The sequence below is a fragment of the Schistocerca piceifrons genome, chromosome 1, assembly GCF_021461385.2.
Source record: "Schistocerca piceifrons isolate TAMUIC-IGC-003096 chromosome 1, iqSchPice1.1, whole genome shotgun sequence".
In the NCBI taxonomy this organism is placed as follows: Eukaryota; Metazoa; Arthropoda; class Insecta; order Orthoptera; family Acrididae; genus Schistocerca; species Schistocerca piceifrons.
The window spans coordinates 962,314,736-962,335,101 of record NC_060138.1 but is presented as its reverse complement, the minus strand read 5'-3'; the positions used below and the strand labels follow the sequence as shown (position 1 = coordinate 962,335,101).

The 20,366-nt window shown below is 42.1% G+C and overlaps 1 protein-coding gene across 1 annotated transcript in view; it reads right to left on the bottom strand.

Moving 5' to 3' along the window:
• Positions 1-674: 674 nt before the first annotated feature.
• LOC124725978 (leucine-rich repeat and death domain-containing protein 1) overlaps positions 675-20,366 on the bottom strand; it is a 222,797-nt gene continuing 203,105 nt past the window's right edge. Inside the window, exons 6-8 of the mRNA XM_047248464.1 lie at positions 19,902-20,126; positions 15,493-15,691; positions 675-2,468 (exon numbers count right to left, since the gene is read on the bottom strand). Of these exons, the coding sequence (XP_047104420.1) occupies positions 2,335-2,468; positions 15,493-15,691; positions 19,902-20,126 (558 nt within the window). The 3' untranslated portion in view covers positions 675-2,334. The remainder of the gene's footprint in view (positions 2,469-15,492; positions 15,692-19,901; positions 20,127-20,366) is intronic.

Sequence of the window (20,366 nt, the reverse complement as noted above, 5' to 3'; positions counted from 1 at the left end):
CTTATAAGTGAGGAAGCAGCAATTCTTGTCAACATAGTGGTTTTCCTGTTCAGTTTACTTAATTAATCTTAGCTTCATTAGGCACAAACAGTTAAGAACAGTTTATTATTAATGAAGTTTCCAACAGCTGCTTCTCTCTGTTACTTAATACTTTGATTCATTGCATGGCTCTAAGGGCTCCCCTTAATGATGAGTTCTAGTTGTATGGATTATAATGAGCAAAAGAATGAGTATGTTGAGTTCAACTGAGACAGTTAATACTGAACTAATGCATGTAAGTATGTCTTTACAATTGTTCTTTGGTGAATAAATCAAGCAATATGTGACTATGACTATAGTGTAGTATCAGATAATTCAATTCTGCTAACATATTATTTGTAAACAGTGTCTTAAATGTCATGCTTCCTTTCTTCTGTCTGCCCATTTTCTGCTATAACAAAAAGATACAGTTCACTGGTTTACACAATGAATCCAAGAGAGAGAGAGAGAAAGAGAAAAAGAGATTGTACCAACATTTAGTAACCATTGGTGAATCAATCCATCACTTTCGCTGTCAATAAGTAGTGTACATCATGGTATTCAGTGCTATACTTTATTACTTAAATAACTTAAAATAAAGTACAAAACTTTTTGTACAAGATAATGTATTACTGACTCCATGTGAAAAAAATCACTTGAATCTGGCTATATGTTTATTGTATTTAATTATGTATAAATATTAGGTAAGGAGACCTTTGTTAGGCAAACAATATCAGTCACTACATTCACAAAAAAATATATCGTATTTTCACAGTATTGAAGCAGTGTCTTACACACTTTCACACTAAAAGGGAGATTATTAACTGAGTGGCTAATCTACTTATGTTTTCAAGTTTTCTAGGGTGTTCTGTGAAACCCAGAATAAACGAGAGCATTCATATTCCTGTTCTGTACCTCTTAAATACTATGTCAATGACTGTTTCTCTTGAATATGTGAAGGAACAATGTTCTCTTTCCCATTATTCTCACTCTGTTAGAATATTATCAAAACTTACCATCTAAAAACAAATGATGTATACTGGAGTTTAAGTATAATAAGTATTAAAACATGGTGGGTCACATGGTTCTTCACTGCTACAAAATCATTCTACTTTTGATAATCCCTTGGCAAGAGAGTGGGTATTGTTTTATTTCCATCAGTGTTAATAATTTACTTTAAGAAAGAATAATAATGATGTTTTTTTCTACTTTCTCAAATTTAGATATACTCTTGATACTTAAGAAAATGTAATTGTGGGAAGCATTTCCTAATGTGTTCAATAATATGTGTTCTCAGTAGCAAAAATTCATTTTCTAGTGCTTCCAGATTCAGCTGTAATTACTAATAACTGAATCAAACATTTGAAACACACTTTTTCTGGCAAGGTAAGTAAATCACAGAAATGTCATACCAATAGAATTATGAAATTATTTTAGCATAAGATTTCTTTTAAGAAAGTGATACTGTTACAAAAAACAAAGACCCCATTCTTGAACAGAAGACCACATGCCAATGTGCTCAACTTGATAACACATTTCAAATCAGTTTTGTTTTATTAATTATAATTGCATTATGAGATATGTGTGTTATAAAGCATGCATGTTGCTTCATTCTGAAACTCACACAATTCTCCACGTCAGTCTATAAACAAAATTTTAAAGAATTAAAGGCATGTGCACCACAAAATTATTCAGTCTGTTTCATTCATAAAATCATACAGTTTTTGATAATCAGTCCATCAAAAAGAAAAGCCATTTTCTGTATGAATCCAGTCATTTTCTTCTGTCAAGTCAAAAAGAGAAAGAACATTGTCAGTTTTTAATTACAGCATCTCTGGAGAAATAAAGTTGAGATTCATAGCACCACACAATGTTATTTACACACAACAACTAAAAAATATATTTTTCTTTCTTTATTTTACATTGTACAAAAACAGTAAAACAAAAAACAAAAAAAAAAAAAAAATAGGAAACGAAATGTGAATCAATGAAATACTTTTCCATAAATATCATAGCACTTTCCAATAACTTTTTGATTGGAAACTTTCACTTGCTGAGCTGATTATTGTTCAAGTTCCAGCTGTTACGCCACATGATTTGTACTTATATGTATGTGTGGACATTGTTTCTTATCATATGTCAGACATCTGCACACAACATTGCTTACAGTCCTTTAGACCCCACAACACACTAGTTCTTTTCACTGCACGTCAGATACCCCATCAGAGTCACTTAACATATTAATCTGTCTATGATGGTATCATGAGTTTCAGAATGAAGGATTGTGACTAAATGTAAAACTCAAATGGCCACTTTTTATTCAATTATGGTTACTGCAACTGTAGTTAAGTTTGTTGTGGTACACTCAAGAACACCATGAATTTTGGCATAATGGGCTTCTATGGCAGCAACAGCCTGTTCCAGCTCTGAACCACATACAATAGGATTCCCTAAAACAAAATTGACATATGAGGAAAAATTCAAGTTGGTCTTGTATTTATAGTTTTTGTAGACAAGAGATGTAAGAATAATGTGACATGAAATTAGGAACTTAACAGAGATTTTTAACTTAATCCTTCCATGCTAACAATAATCTTCTCATGTACAAAAATGTGTAAATCTGTTTCTTATATGCAGAAATTTTCTTAAACGTAATACAAAAATTCTTGAATGTAGAAATACATGCACAGCAATTGAAGAGCAAACAAAGTAAGCCTAGTAAAATATTCATTAAAGCTGACATGCTGATTACTTTCTTATGACATAATACAGTATGAAATTATTTGATGATAATTAAAACAAGAATGAGACATTAAAATGAGTTCCATCAATTACAACAGTGATATAATTGTAAATACTTCCACATAAAGCTACAGGTGACAAAATGAATGCACCTCATGATTAATTTAGCATTAAAATTACCTCACTATTTCTTTTAAATGCCTACAGAGAACCACTGTTGATTCTTGCTGTATGAACTACTATATGACTAGGCAGACATTTGAGACAGGATAATTAGAGCAAGACAAAGTAAGTTGTAGGGAAAAAGGGCATATCAAAATGTAATCATATCCTTTTCGTGGATTCATAAAAATGTCTGTAGACATCAGCTCCTTTAATGTAAGAAAAAAGTGCCAATTGTATTGCCTACTAACAACAGGATCCCCATTCAGGATAAAATATTGAAGTAAAAGTCAACACGCATTAGAAAATATAAATTTGCATGGAACAAACACGTGAATCAGTGAACAAGTAAAATTCACATAAAAATAACATGAACAGAACAATCAACAGGATGAAATAAACTAAATAATGTTCTTCAGTTGTTAATTGTTAGCATACGAACTTCAAATTTCTCCTACTCAAAAAATAAAGTTCAGCAAATCTGATCTGTCAATCCTCCCCAAACTCTGCAACCCCACCCCCTCCTCTCTCTCTCTCTCTCTCTCTCTCTCTCTCTCTCTCTCTCTCTCACACACACACACACACACACACACACACACACACACACACACACTGTCTCTCTCCCCATCCCCACTCCTCATCTGCCTGTCTGCCTTAATCCTCTTTTCAATCTCTCTCCTCTTCCTACACACCCCTCGCCCCTACACACACACACACACACACACACACACACACACACACACACACACACACACACCTACATTATTTTGGATGGACTAACACTGTATTTTTTCAGATGGAGTGGTTGTGGTGGAGGTAGTGTCGGATGGGTTGTGTAGAGGGAGAGGGAGGCATGGAGGGGGAGGCAGAAGGCAGGGAGAGAGACAGGTATGAGTGGCTAGTGTCTCTCAGGGAGGGAGCCAGTCTGCCAGCTAGGAATTTGAGAGGGAGAGGTGGTAAGTACATGGGCTCAAAACATAACACATAATTGTAAGGGCTGGTGGGGAGTGGTGCACACTGAAAGTGGTGCTGGCAAATGAGCTGGGGTGGATGACAGGACAGTAGAAGGGAAAACTATTTGGTGAAGGGTGCAGGATCAGTGTTACCTGATGTTGAGGTCAGGACAATTATGGGTGCGGTCAACCCTGTTCTTGGCAACAGGTTAACAGTGACCGTCCATCCTGGTGAACAGCTGGTTGATAGTGATACTGACATAAGAAACTGTGCAGTCTTTGTGGCAGAGTTGGACTGTATATGACATGGCTGCTTTCACAAGTGGCCCAGTCTCTGATCAGGTAGGATAACCCTGAGACAGGTCTGGAGTATGAGGTGCTGGGTAGGTGGCTTGCACAGGTCTTGCAACTTGATCTGTCACAGTGATATGATCCCTGTGGTCAGGGGTGGGATTGGAAGCAGCATAAGGATGGACTAGGACATTGTGTAGGTTGGGTAAGTGACAGAATACCACTTTAGGAGGGCTAGGAAGGGTCTTGGGTAGGATGTCACTCATTTAAGAGCAGGATCAGAAATAATCAAAGCCCTTGTGAAGTACCGTTGTTCCAGTCCAGGGTGATACTGAATGACAAGAGGGACACTCCCCCCTGGCTGGAGGTGCGTGACAACATGACACATGAAATCTGTTTGTGGACTAGGTTTAGAGCTTATTGTCTGTCTATGAAGGCGTGGGGCCTTCAGCATACTGGGCAAGGGATTTCCCATAACTGCAGATATTTCAACCACAGATGCCTAGGCTGTATGGGAGGCATTTGTTGGTGTTAAAGGATGACAGCTGTTGAAATGCAAGTATTGTTGGTGGTTGGTGGGTTTAATGTGTACAGAGGTGTGGATGGAGCCATCAGAGAGATGGAGATCAATGTTCAGGAAGAGGACACCATTACTTAACCATACATCAGAGCTGCATGCCCTCAGGAAAAATAATGGCTGTTGTTTCCCCTTACTTTCAGCCATTTCAGTAGCAGCACAGCAAGGCCATGTTGGTTGATATTACACAGCCAGATCAGACAATCATCCAGATTTTTGCCTCTGTAACTACTGAAGAGGCTGCCGCCTCTCTTCAGGAACTACTTGTTTGTCTGGCCTCTCAACAGATAACTCCCAATTGTGCTTGCACCTATGGTATGGCATTCCACCATTACGAGGTGCATGGTTCATGGGGAGAGTGGTGAAAGGGGGGGGGCATATGGGCATCAGTGTGTATTGTGTATGTAAATGGTTAAGAGTTAAAATTGTCTGTGACAACAGATAGAATGACCAATGACATTCATTAGTGGTATTCACGTTCAGTGTTGTTACCAGACCCATTATGGTATACAAAGGGCACGAACAACATCAGATGTTGACTGATCACTGTGAAAATCATGGAGATGCTGCATACTTGTTTTAGACAGCTTTGTAGCATCTGATGGAGTTCGAAAAGAGCCTCACTGCTTGTCTCCATTTGGCCGGTTGGTCAAATCATGCAGTATCCAGATTTGTGCGGAATTTCTATCTGTCAGTGGCCCAAAAGTGGATTTCATGAGAATGTGAATGTAGGCACTCTCATTCTCAAGGTTCTGATGAAATATGTCTGACCACTAGAAGAGAGGCTTGCCGCATTATGCACTAAGCCCATCATAACCCCTCCAAATCTATGCCTATCATCTGAGAACAAGTTCTGAACTCCATGAAACATTCTATGTCATCCCACACCATTGCTCAGAGACTAGCAACAGCTGTACTAGGGAATTAACATCCCAAGCACGGGCTGCCGTCAACACCAAACAGCTACATTTGGAGTTTAGTGCTATGACCAGGATGCATGGACTGCTGATGAACAGTGTTCAGTGATGAATCACAGTTCTGCACTACCCTGGATGGCTATGGTTGGCGAGTACAGCAGCAACCTGGGGAGAGGTCCCATTCTGTAAATGTATAACTCCCAGCGTCATGTTGTGGGAAGCCATTGAGCATGACTTGCTGGTAGTGATTGAGGGAAGTTTGACTGCACACATAAACTCTGTCCCATTGCCAGTATCTATTATATCTAAATTTCATTTCTTTCCCTCCTCCCCTTCTAGGAGCACTCCATAATGAGACTGGCAGTGTGTACTTTTGTGTGTACTACATAAAAGTGCTTTCTGTATGTTACTTGTTGATCTACATCTACATACACACTCCACAAGCCTCCCCCTGCGGGTCCGGGGTAAGAATAGGCCCGAGGTATTCCTGCCTGTCGTAAGAGGCGACTAAAAGGAGTTCCAACCGTTTCAGCCTTCCATGTGATGGTCCCCCTTGGGGTTTGACCTCCATTTTTCAAAATTCTACAGAAGTACGAGCCTTTTGGGGAAGGATGCCTTACGTGGTGTACCACTGGTCCTCAGTGCACTAAAACCTTTGCACTCAGCATTGTACCGGCGTTGTAACCATACCCACTATTCCTCAAATTGGGCCTAAATGCCTGATGGGTTGTACAAGTTACGCCCATAGTGCGTCCCCATCTGCACCTACGATCATGATGGACTTACCATGGCACTAGAAATCCAGCACGGTAGCCAGCCCGTTGTGGTGGGGTCGTCATGTACCCTCTAGGTTGTAGCCCCCTGACAACACAGGGGTCGTACTGCCGATACCTGAGCTGCACCCTCCCCACGTTGGCCAAGGAGTAGATGCCCGTCTCCTTGGGGCATCAGGACTCCCGGCAACGGTCATCCTGCCAGGTGGCCCTTGCTGAGGCTGGGTGGCGCCCATGGGGAGAGCCCCTGGTCGGAGTGGGTGGTATCGGGGCGGACGTTTCGCAGATGAAATGTCAACACGTATCAGGTCGCTCTGCGGCCGAGTCTTTCAAAAGGAAAGGTACTGTTTCTAGTTCTGGTTCTCCTGCCCTTTCCCCCTTGGCCACTCCCTGGGAGGAGGGACAGGCCCGCCGGCTTGGGGCGAAGTACTTCCCCCGCTATTTGGTCTGTTCTCGAATCGATGGGGGGACGTTCGCCACCTCCAAGCCCATGTTCTTTGTTCAGCACATTGAGGACATCTTCGGGGAAATCGAGGCTCTCAGTAAGATGCGTTCGGGGTCCGTTCTAATAAAGACCACCTCCGCCACACAGTCGGCGGCGTTCCAGGCATGCGACCACCTAGAGGACATCCCAGTGTCCATTGTCCCGCATCTGGCACTAAATAGGACGCAGTGGGTTATTTTTCATCGTGACCTCCTGCTACAATCTGATGAGGAGCTCAGGGCCAGCCTGGAGCGCCGAGGCGTGCATTTCGTCCGGCGAGTCCAGCGCAGCCCCAAAGACCGTCGCATCGACACCGGGGCCTTTATCCTCGCTTTCGAGGGGTACGTTCTCCCGGAGAAGGTAAAGGTGATGTGCTACCGGTGCGACGTGCGACCTTACGTCCCACCTCCTATGCGCTGTATTCGGTGTTTGCGCTTTGGGCACATGTTGTCACGGTGTGAGGCTGAGCCCCTTTGTGGCGATTGTGGACGTCCTCTTCGTGAGGAACATACATGCACCCCACCACCTCTGTGCGTTAATTGTCCTGGCATTCACTCGCCTAGATCCTCAGACTGCCCTGCATATCAGAAGGAGAAGAAGATACAAGAACTCAAAACTTTGGATCGGCTCTCTTATTCTGAGGCCAGGAAGAAGTATGACCACCTCCATCCCGTGCCGTTGACCACTTCGTTTGCCTCAGTTGTGTCCACTCCTTCCGCGGTATCCTCACCCCCATCCTGTCCCCCCTCCGCCTCCTCCTCCCATCCGGGGTCTCCGTCTCCGCCTCCCAAATCCCTCCCTTCCAAATCCTCCTCCCCCGTGGCCCCCGCCCCCTCTGCCCCAGGGGCCACCCTTACCCCCCAGCCCCCCCCTCCCCGCCCCCCCCCCTCCCCTGCCTGAGAAGCGATCCTCTTCTCAGGCGTCCATCGGGAAAACGTTCCGGACCCCAGCTTCCGAGGTCCGGCATTCCAAAACGGACCCCGCGTGTGAGGACCTTCTTCGGGTCCAGCCCACCATCCCTGTGCCTCCTCGGACTTCTAAGAAGGCCTCCAAGAAGAAGTCTCTATCCCCCTCTCCATCCCGGCGCGTTTCGTCTGACGCTCCATCCGTGAGTCGCTGCTCCCGGCCGTCCTCAGTTTCGCCAGGACACTCTGCTGCCAGGCGCTCAGCTGGCCTCTCGTCGGCAAATGATGCTGCCCCTCCTACACAACCAGGAACAGCGGCCGCAGCTGGCGACGACTTGATGAAACATGATCCACCTCCCACCGGTTGTAGCGTTGTTCCCTCGAAACCTGGCCCTCCGCGGCCGTCGAGGTGACCAGCTCTTCCCCCGTCTCGTTCCCCCTCTTTTTTGACTAGTGATGGCATTGTTACATTGGAGCATAAGAGGTATTCGATCTAATCAGGAGGAATTACAACTGCTTCTCTGCCTGCACTGTTCGCTCGTCCTTGGTCTCCAGGAAACCAAGTTGCGCCCGACTGACCGTATTGCCTTTACACACTATACCTCGGAGCGGTATGACCTCACCCCTGTGGACGGTATCCCAGCTCATGGTGGGGTCATGTTGCTCGTTCGGGACGATGTCTATTACCATCCCATCCCATTGACCACCCCACTCCAAGCAATAGCTGTCCGTATTACTCTTTCTGCTTTTACTTTTTCAGTTTGTACCATCTACTCTCCATCGTCACTGCTGTTAGTCGGGCTGACATGATGCACCTGATCGTTCAGCTTCCCCCGCCGTTTTTATTGTTTGGTGACTTCAATGCCCATCATCCCCTCTGGGGCTCTCCTGCATCCTATCAAAGAGGCTCACTCTTGGCAGATGTCTTCAACCATCTCAATCTTGTCTGCCTCAATACTGGCGCCCCGACTTTCCTCTCGGACTCTACTCATACCTACTCCCACTTGGACCTCTCGATCTGTTCTACCACTCTTGCCCGTCGGTTCGAGTGGTATGTCCTTTCTGACACCTATTCGAGTGACCACTTCCCCTGTGTCGTTCGTTTCCTGCACCACACCCCATCCCCACGCCCTTCGAGCTGGAACATACCGAAAGCTGACTGGGGACTTTACTCCTCCCTGGCGACCTTTCCGGACCACGATTTTCTCAGTTGTGACATTCATGTCGAATACCTCACGGCTGTTATCATAAATGCTGCCAAACGTTCCATTCCTCGTACTACCTCTTCTTCACGTCGCGTTTCCGTCCCCCGGTGGAACGAGGCTTGTCGAGACGCTATCCGTGCTCGACGACGTGCTTTACGCACCTTTCGCCGCCATTCTACGTTGGCGAATTGTATTGGATACAAACGACTCCGAGCGCAATGCCGTAAAGTCATCAAAGACAGCAAAAAAGCTTGTTGGGCCTCTTTCACCAGCTCCTTTAACAGTTTTACTCCCTCTTCTGTCGCATGGGGTGGCCTGCGCTGGCTGTCGGGCATTAAGGCCCACTCCTCGGTACCTGGCCTGACCTCAGGTAATGAGGTCCTCGTTGATCCTGTGGCTGTCTCCAACGCCTTCGGCCGGTTTTTCGCGGAGGTTTCAAGCTCCACCCATTACCACCCTGCCTTCCTTCCCAGGAAAGAGGCAGAAGAGTCTCGGCGACCTTCCTTCCACTCGCTGCATCTGGAAACTTATAATGCCCCCTTTACTATGCGGGAACTCGAACGTGCGCTTGCACTGTCCCGGTCCTCTGCTCCGGGGCCAGATGCCATTCAAGTTCAGATGCTGGCACACCTTTCTCCGGCAGGCAAAAGCTTCCTTCTTCGTACCTACAATCGCGTCTGGACCGAAGGTCAGGTTCCCATGCGTGGGCGTGACACCGTCGTTGTTCCTATACCCAAACCCGGGAAGGATAGACACCTTCCTTCTAGTTACCGCCCCATTTCTCTTACAAGCTGTGTCTGTAAGGTGATGGAGCGCATGGTTAATGCTCGGTTAGTCTGGATTCTTAATCTCGACGGCTACTTACCAATGTCCAATGCGGCTTTCGTCGCCGCCGCTCCGCTGTTGACCACCTTGTGACCTTGTCGACATTCATCATGAACAACTTTTTGCGAAGGCGCCAAACGGTAGCCGTGTTCTTTGATTTGGAGAAGGCTTATGATACCTGTTGGAGAGGAGGTATCCTCCGCACTATGCACAGGTGGGGCCTACGCGGTCACCTGCCCCTTTTTATTGATTCCTTTTTAACGGATCGAACGTTTAGGGTACGTGTGGGTTCCGTATTGTCCGATGTCTTCCTCCAGGAGAACGGAGTGCCTCAGGGCTCCGTCTTGAGCGTAGCCCTTTTTGCCATCGCGATCAATCCAATTGTGGATTGCATTCCACCTAATGTCTCAGGCTCTCTCTTTGTCGATGACTTCGCGATCTACTGCAGTGCCCAGAGAACATGCCTCCTGGAGCACTGCCTTCAGCGTTGTCTAGACAGCCTATACTCATGGAGTGTGGCAAATGGCTTCTGGTTCTCTGAAGAGAAGACGGTTTGTATCAACTTTTGGCGATATAAAGCGTTCTTTCCGCCATCCTTACATCTCGGTCCCGTTGTTCTCCCATTCATGGAAACAACTAAGTTTCTAGGGCTCACGTTGGACAGGAAACTGTGTTGGTCTCCGCATGTCTCTTATTTGGCGGCCCGTTGTACACGTTCCCTTAATGTCCTCAGAGTTCTTAGTGGTTCATCTTGGGGAGCGGATCGCACTGTCCTGCTTCGCTTGTATTGGTCCATAGTCCAATCGAAGCTGGATTATGGGAGCTTCGTCTGCTCGGCCATCCCTCTTACGCCGTCTCAACTCCATCCACCATCGTGGGTTACATCTTGCGACCAGAGCCTTCTACACTAGTCCTGTTGAGAGTCTTTATGCTGAAGCTGCTGAATTACCATTGACCTACCGGCGCGACATACTGCTGTGTCGGTATGCCTGCCGGCTGTTGTCTATGCCCGACCACCCCTCTTACCAGTCCTTCTTCGCCAATTCTCTCGACCGTCAGTACGGGTTGTATATGTCTGCCCTGCTGCCCCCCGGAGTCCGCTTCCGTCGCCTGCTTCGACAATTGGATTTTGCCCTCCCTACCACCTTCAGAGAGGGTGAGAGCCCGACACCACCTTGGCTCCAGGCTCCGGTTCATATTTATCTCGACCTCAGCTCACTCCCGAAGGAGGGTACTCCGGCTGCAGTGTATTGCTCACGGTTTGTCGAACTTCGTGCTCGACTTGCCGGTCACACCTTTATTTACACCGATGGCTCCAAAACTGACGATGGTGTCGGCTGTGCCTTTGTCGTCGGGGCCGCCACCTTTTAATACCGGCTCCTCGACCAATGTTTGGGTTTAGTGACCTTTCTGCTAGCATCTTAGTGCAGCTTGTGATCACACATTTTTCTAAACTTGTGATCACACATTTTTCTAAACTTGTGATCACAGAGTGTTTTTTTGTGTGCAAATTTTAATAACCTTTGTAGAAATGTTGCTGAAGATAAAGCCACAAGAAGACAACCATAAGAGAAAGAAAATGACCTTAGAAATGAAATGTAAAATCATGGAAAAATCTGAATGTGGTGTGAGCATTGCTGATTTAGCATAAACCAACAGTTGGTTTACTTCAATTATTTGTGCTATCCTCAAGAACAAGGACAAGATTAAGGAGACAGATGCTTCAAAGGAAGTGACAAGAGCATCTAAACAACAGTATCATGTTCTAGATGATGCCGAAAGGTTGCTCCTTATATGGATAAATGAAAAGCAATTGCAAGGCAATACTATTAATGATAACATCATTTGAGAGAAGGTGAGTATTATTTTCTCTGATCTCATTTAGGAGATGCCAGGATCATCAGTTGCCAAAGAAGGGAAGCCATGGTGGTTTGAGAAGTTTAAGAGTATAACTGGCATCCACAGCATTGTGAGGCATGGCGAAGCAGCCAGCTCCAACACTAAGGCAGCAGAGAACTTCATCAGCAATTTCAAGACACACATAGGGTTATCTGCTGCAACAGGTTTTTAATTGTGATGAAACAGGTCTAGTCTGGAAAAAGATGTTGAAGTGTACCTTTATAACAGAGGAGAATACATTACCTGGTCACAAGCAATGAAAGACCACCTCACACTGCTATTCTGTGCCAATGCAAGTGGCAACTTGAAAATTAAATTGCTGCTTGTTTACCATTCAGAAACTCCATGAACCTTCAAGAAAAATAATGTCCAGAAGATCAGGTTAAATGTGATGTGGAGGTCCAACAACAAGGCTTGGGTGCCACATGATCTTTTTTTGCAATTGGATCAATGAAGTGTTTGGTCCTTCAATGAAAAAATATTTGCTTGAGATCAGTCTTCCACTCCATGTCTTGCTTGTTATGGACAACACTGCTGCCCATTCTCCAGGCCTACAAGACCACCGCCTTGAAGAATTTCAATTCAGCAAGACCAAATTTCTGCCTGCCAACAGCACTTCATAACTCCAGCAGATTATTTCTAACTTTAGGAAGCTCTACACTAAAGCACTCTTTACACATTGCTTAGAGTTGACTGAAGCTACCAATCTCACTCTCAGAGAGTTTTTGAAATATCACTTCAACATTGTTGCCTGTTTCCAGATGATCAAAAAGGTGAGGTAAGGGAAATCTCACTTCTGCTTGGAAGAAGCTTTGGCCAGAATGTGTTGTTGAATGTGACTCTGAGGCATTTGAATCAGTACCTGTGTAGCCTATAGTCAATGAGATTGTGTCTTTGGTCAGGAGCAGGGGACTATAAGTGGGTACCAATGATATCAATGAGCTTGTGGAAAATCACAGCCTAGAAATAATGACCGAAGAGCTAATGGAGTTGCAGTGTGTTTCACAGCAGAAAGTTGTGGAGAGGAGTTCATCAGAGGAGGAGGAGGAGGTGCTAACAGCAAAGCAGCAGTCTTCTGGAACAACAAGAGAAATGATGAAAGCTTGGGAATCAGTTACATCATGCACTGAAAATCATCACCCCAATAAAGCAGTGGCTACGTGCACTACAAATTTATTTGATAATAATGCTGTGTCACATTTTTGCCAAGTGTTGAAGCATCAGCTGAAACAAATGACTACAGATAGCTTCCTAGTAATAAAGAATAAGTTACGTCTCATGAATAATAAAGCACATAATACTGTATGTATAATTTTCTTTGAATAAATGGTATGAATAAGATAAAACTTTTAGTAATGGAACACATTTTCGTATTTTATATTAATTTATATGAGATGAGTTGTTTTGCTTAACAAGTGTTTCAAACTGTGAGTAAGATTTTGGAATGAATTGTGCTTATTTTGTAGGGTTCCACTGTATAAAATTCCTTTTAATTGGAGATAAGTAACAATATTTTGAATAAAGAAACTAACTGTTAATATCTGTTTAGCTGATCACAAAAGGAGTTGTTACATTGGAAAAACTGATAAGTCAATCACAGCATTAATATGCTTTACAGTTTACAGGTCATGAAATAATGAAAATTAGCATTTTAGCCAACACATCACATGACAGCCAACAGAATGCCCTCTTGTAAAGTAGCTGTGCCCTGTTATTTGTTCCTCCAGAATAACACGACTTTGCTGAAGTACCAAATTTAAGTGTAACAATTCAAAGACATGATAATAACACAAGAATGAGTATTACTCTGCTGTTACCACAAAACATACTAGCAAAAACAAACAGTACTCATACCTACATCTCAATAAAAAAAAAGTAGCAAACTGTGTGAACATGTCACAAGCATATCAATCAGATTATTTAAGGAAAAACTGCACAGCTTCTTGCAAGCAAACCCTATCATTCTTTAGAAGAATTTTTACAAATGCCAAATACAACAATTTAAATAATGTAAGTATGTATTTTGTAATACTAATAAGTAAATGGACTGATGAAGTCTACTGAACACATAAATGCTGAATGACTAATAAACAATCTGTATCTGAATCTGTGAACTGATCATCCTGCACCACACTGTACTAGAGAAACAAAATGTACCTTTTTTGCTGCTGAACCATGTGCATGTCCCTATGACCATCATAGGTTATTTTATTTAGAGCAAAGAGATTAGGTGGACAAGTTCTGACCTGACCATCACTGTATTCGGAATTGTTGTTGTTGTGGTCTTCAGTCCAGAGACTGGTTTGATTCAGCTCTCCATGCTATTCTATCCTGTGCAAGCTTCTTCATCTCCCAGTACCTACTGCAACCTACATCCTTCTGAATCTGTTTAGTATATTCTTCTCGTGGTCTCCCTCTACGATTTTTACCCTCTATGCTGCCCTCCAATACTAAATTGGTGATCTCTTGATGCCTCAGAATATGCTGTACCAACCGATCCCTTCTTCTAGTCAAGTTGTGCCACAAATTTCTCTCCAATTCTGTTCAATACCTCCTCATTAGTTATGTGATCTACCCATCTAATCTTCAGCATTCTTCTGTAGCACCACATTTCAGAAGCTTCTATTCTCTTCTTGTCTAAACTATTTATCATCCACATTTCCCTTCCATACATGGCTACACTCCATACAAATACTTTCAAAAACGACTTCCTGACACTTAAATCTATACTCAATGTTAACAAATTTCTCTTCTTCAGAAACGCTTTCCTTGCCATTGCCAGTCTACATTTTATATTCTCTCTACTTTGACCATCATCAGTTATTTTGCTCCCCAAATAACAAAACTCATTTACTACTGTAAGCATCTCATTTCCTAATCTAATTCCCACAGCATCACCCGATTTAATTCAATTACATTCCATTGTCCTCATTTTGCTTTTGTTGATGTTCATCTTATATCCTCCTTTCAAGACACTGTCAATTCCATTCAGCTGCTCTTCCAGATTCTTTGCTGTCTCTGACAGAATTACAATGTCATCGGCAAACCTCAAAGTTTTTATTTCTTCTCCATGGATTTTAATTCTTACTCCGAATTTTTCTTTCAGATAAAAGAATTTATTTACATGAGATTTTTTGCTTCTGATTATCATTTCTGACATCTCCAAGAATACTCACCTTTCCTTCTAGGAGTCCACACAGGAAGAGAGAATCCAAAATGATAAGTGGCCAAATTAATAAATTTTAATAAGCTTGGTATGGTACTAGATATTGTTTCTTATGATGTGTTGATGACTGCCTTCTTAGTAAAATATTAAATGCAGAGTCAAAGTTTGGGAAATATGAAGCAAATCATGAAGGAGAGGATATCATCATGTCAAAGATTGGTGAACTCTGCACTTTTTTAAAGGCAAAACAAAGAGATTTTACTGATATGATCAAAAACTTTGAAATGTGTTTAATGCTTTTATGAACTAAGGGTGAAAAAATGTTAACATATTGTGTAAATTGTCATCAATATGAATCAAATATGATTTTCTGTAGACAATCTAAAATCAATAAATTTGCCTTGTTACCTGATACACATGTATAATGGAGCATGTATTGTTCTCTCTCTCTCTCTCTCTCTCTCTCTCTCTCTCTCTCTCTCTCTCTCTCGCTCTCTCTCTCTCTCTTACACACACACACACACACACACACACATACAAAATCTTGTATATATAATTAAAAGTTTTCTTCTTACCATCAACATATATCCTAAGGGTGTCATAAACACCAAACCTTCGACACCTAGTGTGTGCTATAAGATCCTGGCCGACGGTTTGAATCTGGTTGTGTGATAAATCAGCCCAACACAGAACTGGAAGTCCATGGAAGTCTTTTTCTAGGGCCGTTAGCAAGTTATTTGAAACATACAGAAACTCCAAAGCTGGAAGAACAGTCTGAAATAATAGGAATTTGCATTTAATAAAATATTATAAATAATGTATGATCTTTACAATCACAATGATGATAAACATCACATCTATAATTTTTACAATAGAAACTATCATATCTAACAAAAAAAGTTGAAATGTTTCAAGCTGAGAGTTGAGAAAGTGTAAATGACTTTTTTTCCCATGACATCATTCTTGAGACCATGGCAGATGAACACTCAGGATCTTTATTGACTATTCATAAATGAATTAGTCATGTAACTTTGTTTTAGGTCTTCAGTCCAAGGACTGGTTCCTTACAGCTTTCACTGTTAGTCTACCCTGTGCTTGCACCTTCATCTCCCGTGAAACAAGCTGCGTCACACCTGTTGTAGGTGGTCCTTGATGTCCTGAATACTGGAAGTGAGGTGGAGTTGACATCCAAGCTGGTCCCACACATGTTCTATCAGTGACAGACCTGGGAAACTTCCTTGCCATAGAAGGACCTCACCTTCATGCAGATGATTCATAGAGCCATGTGCCCTGTGTGTACAAGCATTGTCCTACTGAAAAATGGAACGATGATACTGTCACATAAAAGGTAATACACGAGCATGCAAGATGTCCACGATGTGCTGTTGTGCCTTCATAGTTCCCTCAATCATTAGCAGCCATGACCTGAAGTCATACTCGATAGTTTCTCAACTATGATGCCAGGAGTAACATGGCTGTGCCCTTCCAAAGCTCTGGATGAATGGAACCTCTCAACAGATCACCACCATACTCACTGATGCTGGTCATCTGAGATCCAATATGGTGCACAAATGTGATTCTTCACTGGGCACAATCTACATCCACACCTATACTCTGCACAGCAGAGGGTATGTCCCAATGTACCAGTTATTAGGGTTTCTTCCTATTCTATTTGTGTCTGGAGCACAGGAAGAATGATTGTTTGAATGCCTCAGCGTATGCAGTAACTATTCTAATCTTATCCTTGTGATCCCTGTGTGAGCAATATGTCATTGAAACTTTGTTAATAGACTTTTTTGGGATAGTTTACATCTATCTCCAAGAGTCTTCCAGTTCAATTCCTTCAGTATCTCTTTGACACTCTTCCATGGATAAAAAAACCTGTGACCATTAGTGCTGTGCTTCTCTGTATATGTTCAATATGCCCTGTTAGTCCTGTTTGGTAGGGGTTCCACACACCTGAGCAATATTCCAGAACCAGTCGCGCACATGATTTGAAATCTTATCAAGATATTTATGCAACTGCTTTCAGATAGTACTTCATTGTAAGTAACTGCATCACCTGCAAGGTCAGAACAGCAGGAGTCCCAATACACTTCCCTGGGGCACCCTTCCAGTAACCTCTACATCTGATGATGACTCTCCATCCAAAGAAACATGCTGCGTCCTCCTACCAAAAAGTCTTCAATCCATTCACAAATTTCATTTCATACCCCATATGATCATACTTTTGATAATAAGCATAGGTGTGGAACTGAATCAATTGCTTTTCAGGAATCGAGAAATACTGCTCCTACCTAACTTCCTTCATACAAAGTTTTCACTATGTCATGTGAGAAAAGTGCAAGTTAGGTTTCACACAATCAATGTTTTCAGAATCCCTGTTAGGTGCCTAGAGAGGAGGTCATTCTGTTCCAGATACCTCATTATGTTTGAGCTCAAAATATGTTCTAAGATTCTACAACAAATCAATGTCAGGGATATTGGACAGTAGTTTGTGGATTACTTCTGTTACCCTTCTTGTAGACAGGTGTGACCTGTGCTTTTTTTAAGAACTGCATGTGGTTTTTTGTTCAAGGAATCTATGACAGATTATAGTCAGAAGAGGGGCTAACTCAGCTGTAAATTCAGTATAGACTCTGACAGGGATTCTGTCAGGCCCTGGACCTCTGTTCAGTTTTAACAATTCCAGCTGTTTCTCAATACCCCTGACACCAATACTTATTTCATTCATCTTTTCAGTAGTATGAGGATTAAACTGGAACAATTCTCCTGGGTTTGCCTTTGTAAAGGAACATTTGCAAATGGAGTTAAGCATTTCAGCCTTTGCTTTGCTACCTTCAGTTTCAATTTCAGTTTCTGTCTCATTCCCTATGCTCTGTTTTATACCTATTATGCAGTAATCTCTGTTTCTTTAGAAATTTCTTTACAGTGACTGTATACTATGGAGGCTCCCTCCCATCATGAGCTGTTCTACTGTGTACTTACCTATCCAATGCATGGTCAACTATGCTTTTAAACTTGAGCCATATTTCCTCTATGTGCTCCTGCCCTGTGCTGAAAGTCTCAAGTTCCTCGCTGTGATATGACACTAGTGATTTTTTTTATCTAGTCTTCTGAAATGTATATATTTCTGCTCGTTTTAGTTGTCCTTTGTACTCTGGTAATCACTGTTGCCACAACTATGTCATGGTCACTGATAGCAGTTTTGATGTGGACATCCTCAAAGAGGTCAGGTCTATTTGTTGCTATTAGATCCAATATCTTCCCATCATGAGTAGGGTTCTTAACTATCCATTCTAGATAGTTTTCAGAGAAGGCATTTACTAATGTTTCACAGGATGTCAGCAAGCCCAACACTAACAAAACTGTAATTTTCCCAATTACGTTCTGGGTGATTAAAGTCTCCACTGATGATTACAGTATAACTGGGGGACTTCATACAAGTTACATCAGGAGATGAGTCCTGTGGATGATAGGAGGACCCAATTATCATTTTATTCCCACCCTTGATACTGAGTCTTGCTCAAACAATCTCACATTTAGCTTCAATTTCTTTCTCGTTGGTTTTGAGTTCCCAGTCTGCTGCGACCAGTATACCTCCTTCATTTCCCATTTGCCTATCCTTTCAGTATATACTTAAATTTCACCCAAAAATCTTGCTGCTATCAATTTCACGTTTCAACCAGTCATCAATAGTCAATGTTGCCCAGTCATGGCACCAATCAAAACACAGCCTTTTGTGTTGTGGTGTTAATAGCAGCCTACACATGGGATGGTAATTCCCTAATCAGCTGCTGCTACTCTCTGACTAATGGTATGAGATTACATGGAGTATTGCAGGAACTCCATAACTTGTTCTCAGACACAGATATGAAGATGTTAAGAATGTGCTTGGCACACAATGTAGCAATCCTCTCTTGTGGTGATGAGATGTAGTTGACCAGAATCTGAATGACAAGTATGCCTGTCCCCACATTCCCACGCAGTCTGACATTGGGCCACTGTCACAGAAAAATGTATCAAAAATATGGATACTGCCTGATTTGACCAGTCAACCAACTAGACACCCACTATGACAGTCCTTTTGGGTCTATCAAGTGCTGATAATACTATCTTACATGAGTATGTGGCAGCTTCATGTCCCTCACAGTGATCAATCAACATATGATGGTGTTCATGCCCCTAATGTGACCTACCAGACCCAGTAACAACATTAAACATGAACAACTGTTATGCACTACGGTGGCTGTTCTACCTGGTGCTGGGCATTCCTTTAATGTGCCAAAGGTATGAACATGTATGTAGCTAATTTTATATCTAACCATGTCTTTTGGGTGCTTCACTTTTTTGTCAGGCAGTGTAGATGCAATCATGCTTCCTAAGACCACTGTAAGTTAAAGATAATGAATAATGCAGGAGATCAGGTGATTAGATTATGGTATGCTAGAAAGATTTGTCGATCATAAGGCTACTGGAAAACAAGCAGGAAAATTATAGAACAAGAAAAATTATAAAATTTTAAATTGTGTAATAGAAACAAAACTATGTCATGCACACAGAAAATTAGGTAATAAAACAAATGCATAAGAATCATACGGAACAGTATTATCTTACCTTTTACCTGTATCAGGTTACAGTTCATTAAAAGAAAACTCTTTAATGATGTCTTCTGCAGACCCCTTGTGTAGGTCTCAAACAGAAGCCTGACAAAGCTTTATAACTAAAATATAGTGCAGTAATTATATTTACAAAAAAGGAATCTTTATTACTTATTAAACTAATTTAACAGTAGCTTTAGAGTAGATCTATCTTGTTATCTATCTCTCTACTACAAGTAGTACCAAATCAGAAATCTGATGATAAATATTAACACTCTGTTATCCCCCTCCCCTTTTTCTTCTTCATATTCCCCTTGTCAACCCATGGCTGTATTTATAAATCATAGACTATACATATATATTCTCAGTAAAGTAGGACATACCTTAGATGTTTCTTCTAAAGTAGTGAGTCGATTGAATGAGATATCCAATACTTTCAGTTCATCCAGGTTGATAAGATCATCAGGAGAAATGGTTTCAATTAAATTATGGCTTATATTTAATTTCTGTAAGCCATGAAGCCCCATCAGGGATCCATCCAGCGCTGTGAGTAGATTGTATTCTAACCTAAGTTCAGCTACTCTTGTTTCCAGCTCCACAAGGTTTTGCTGTAATTGTTATTTAGTTAAATAATATATTGCAGACAGTATATTGAATGGACAGTGAAATTAAAGTTCTCATCTTATTTGAATATATTACAGTTGCTTTTTATTAATAATATTAGTTGAGTTAAATGAGTAAGAGAATGACATCTTATGTTCTCCCAAAGTTTAGGAGACAACAAAAATTTCATGGTTTTACTATGGTATTTTAACATAATCCCAACATTCTCAAAGGTCTGGTGTAGT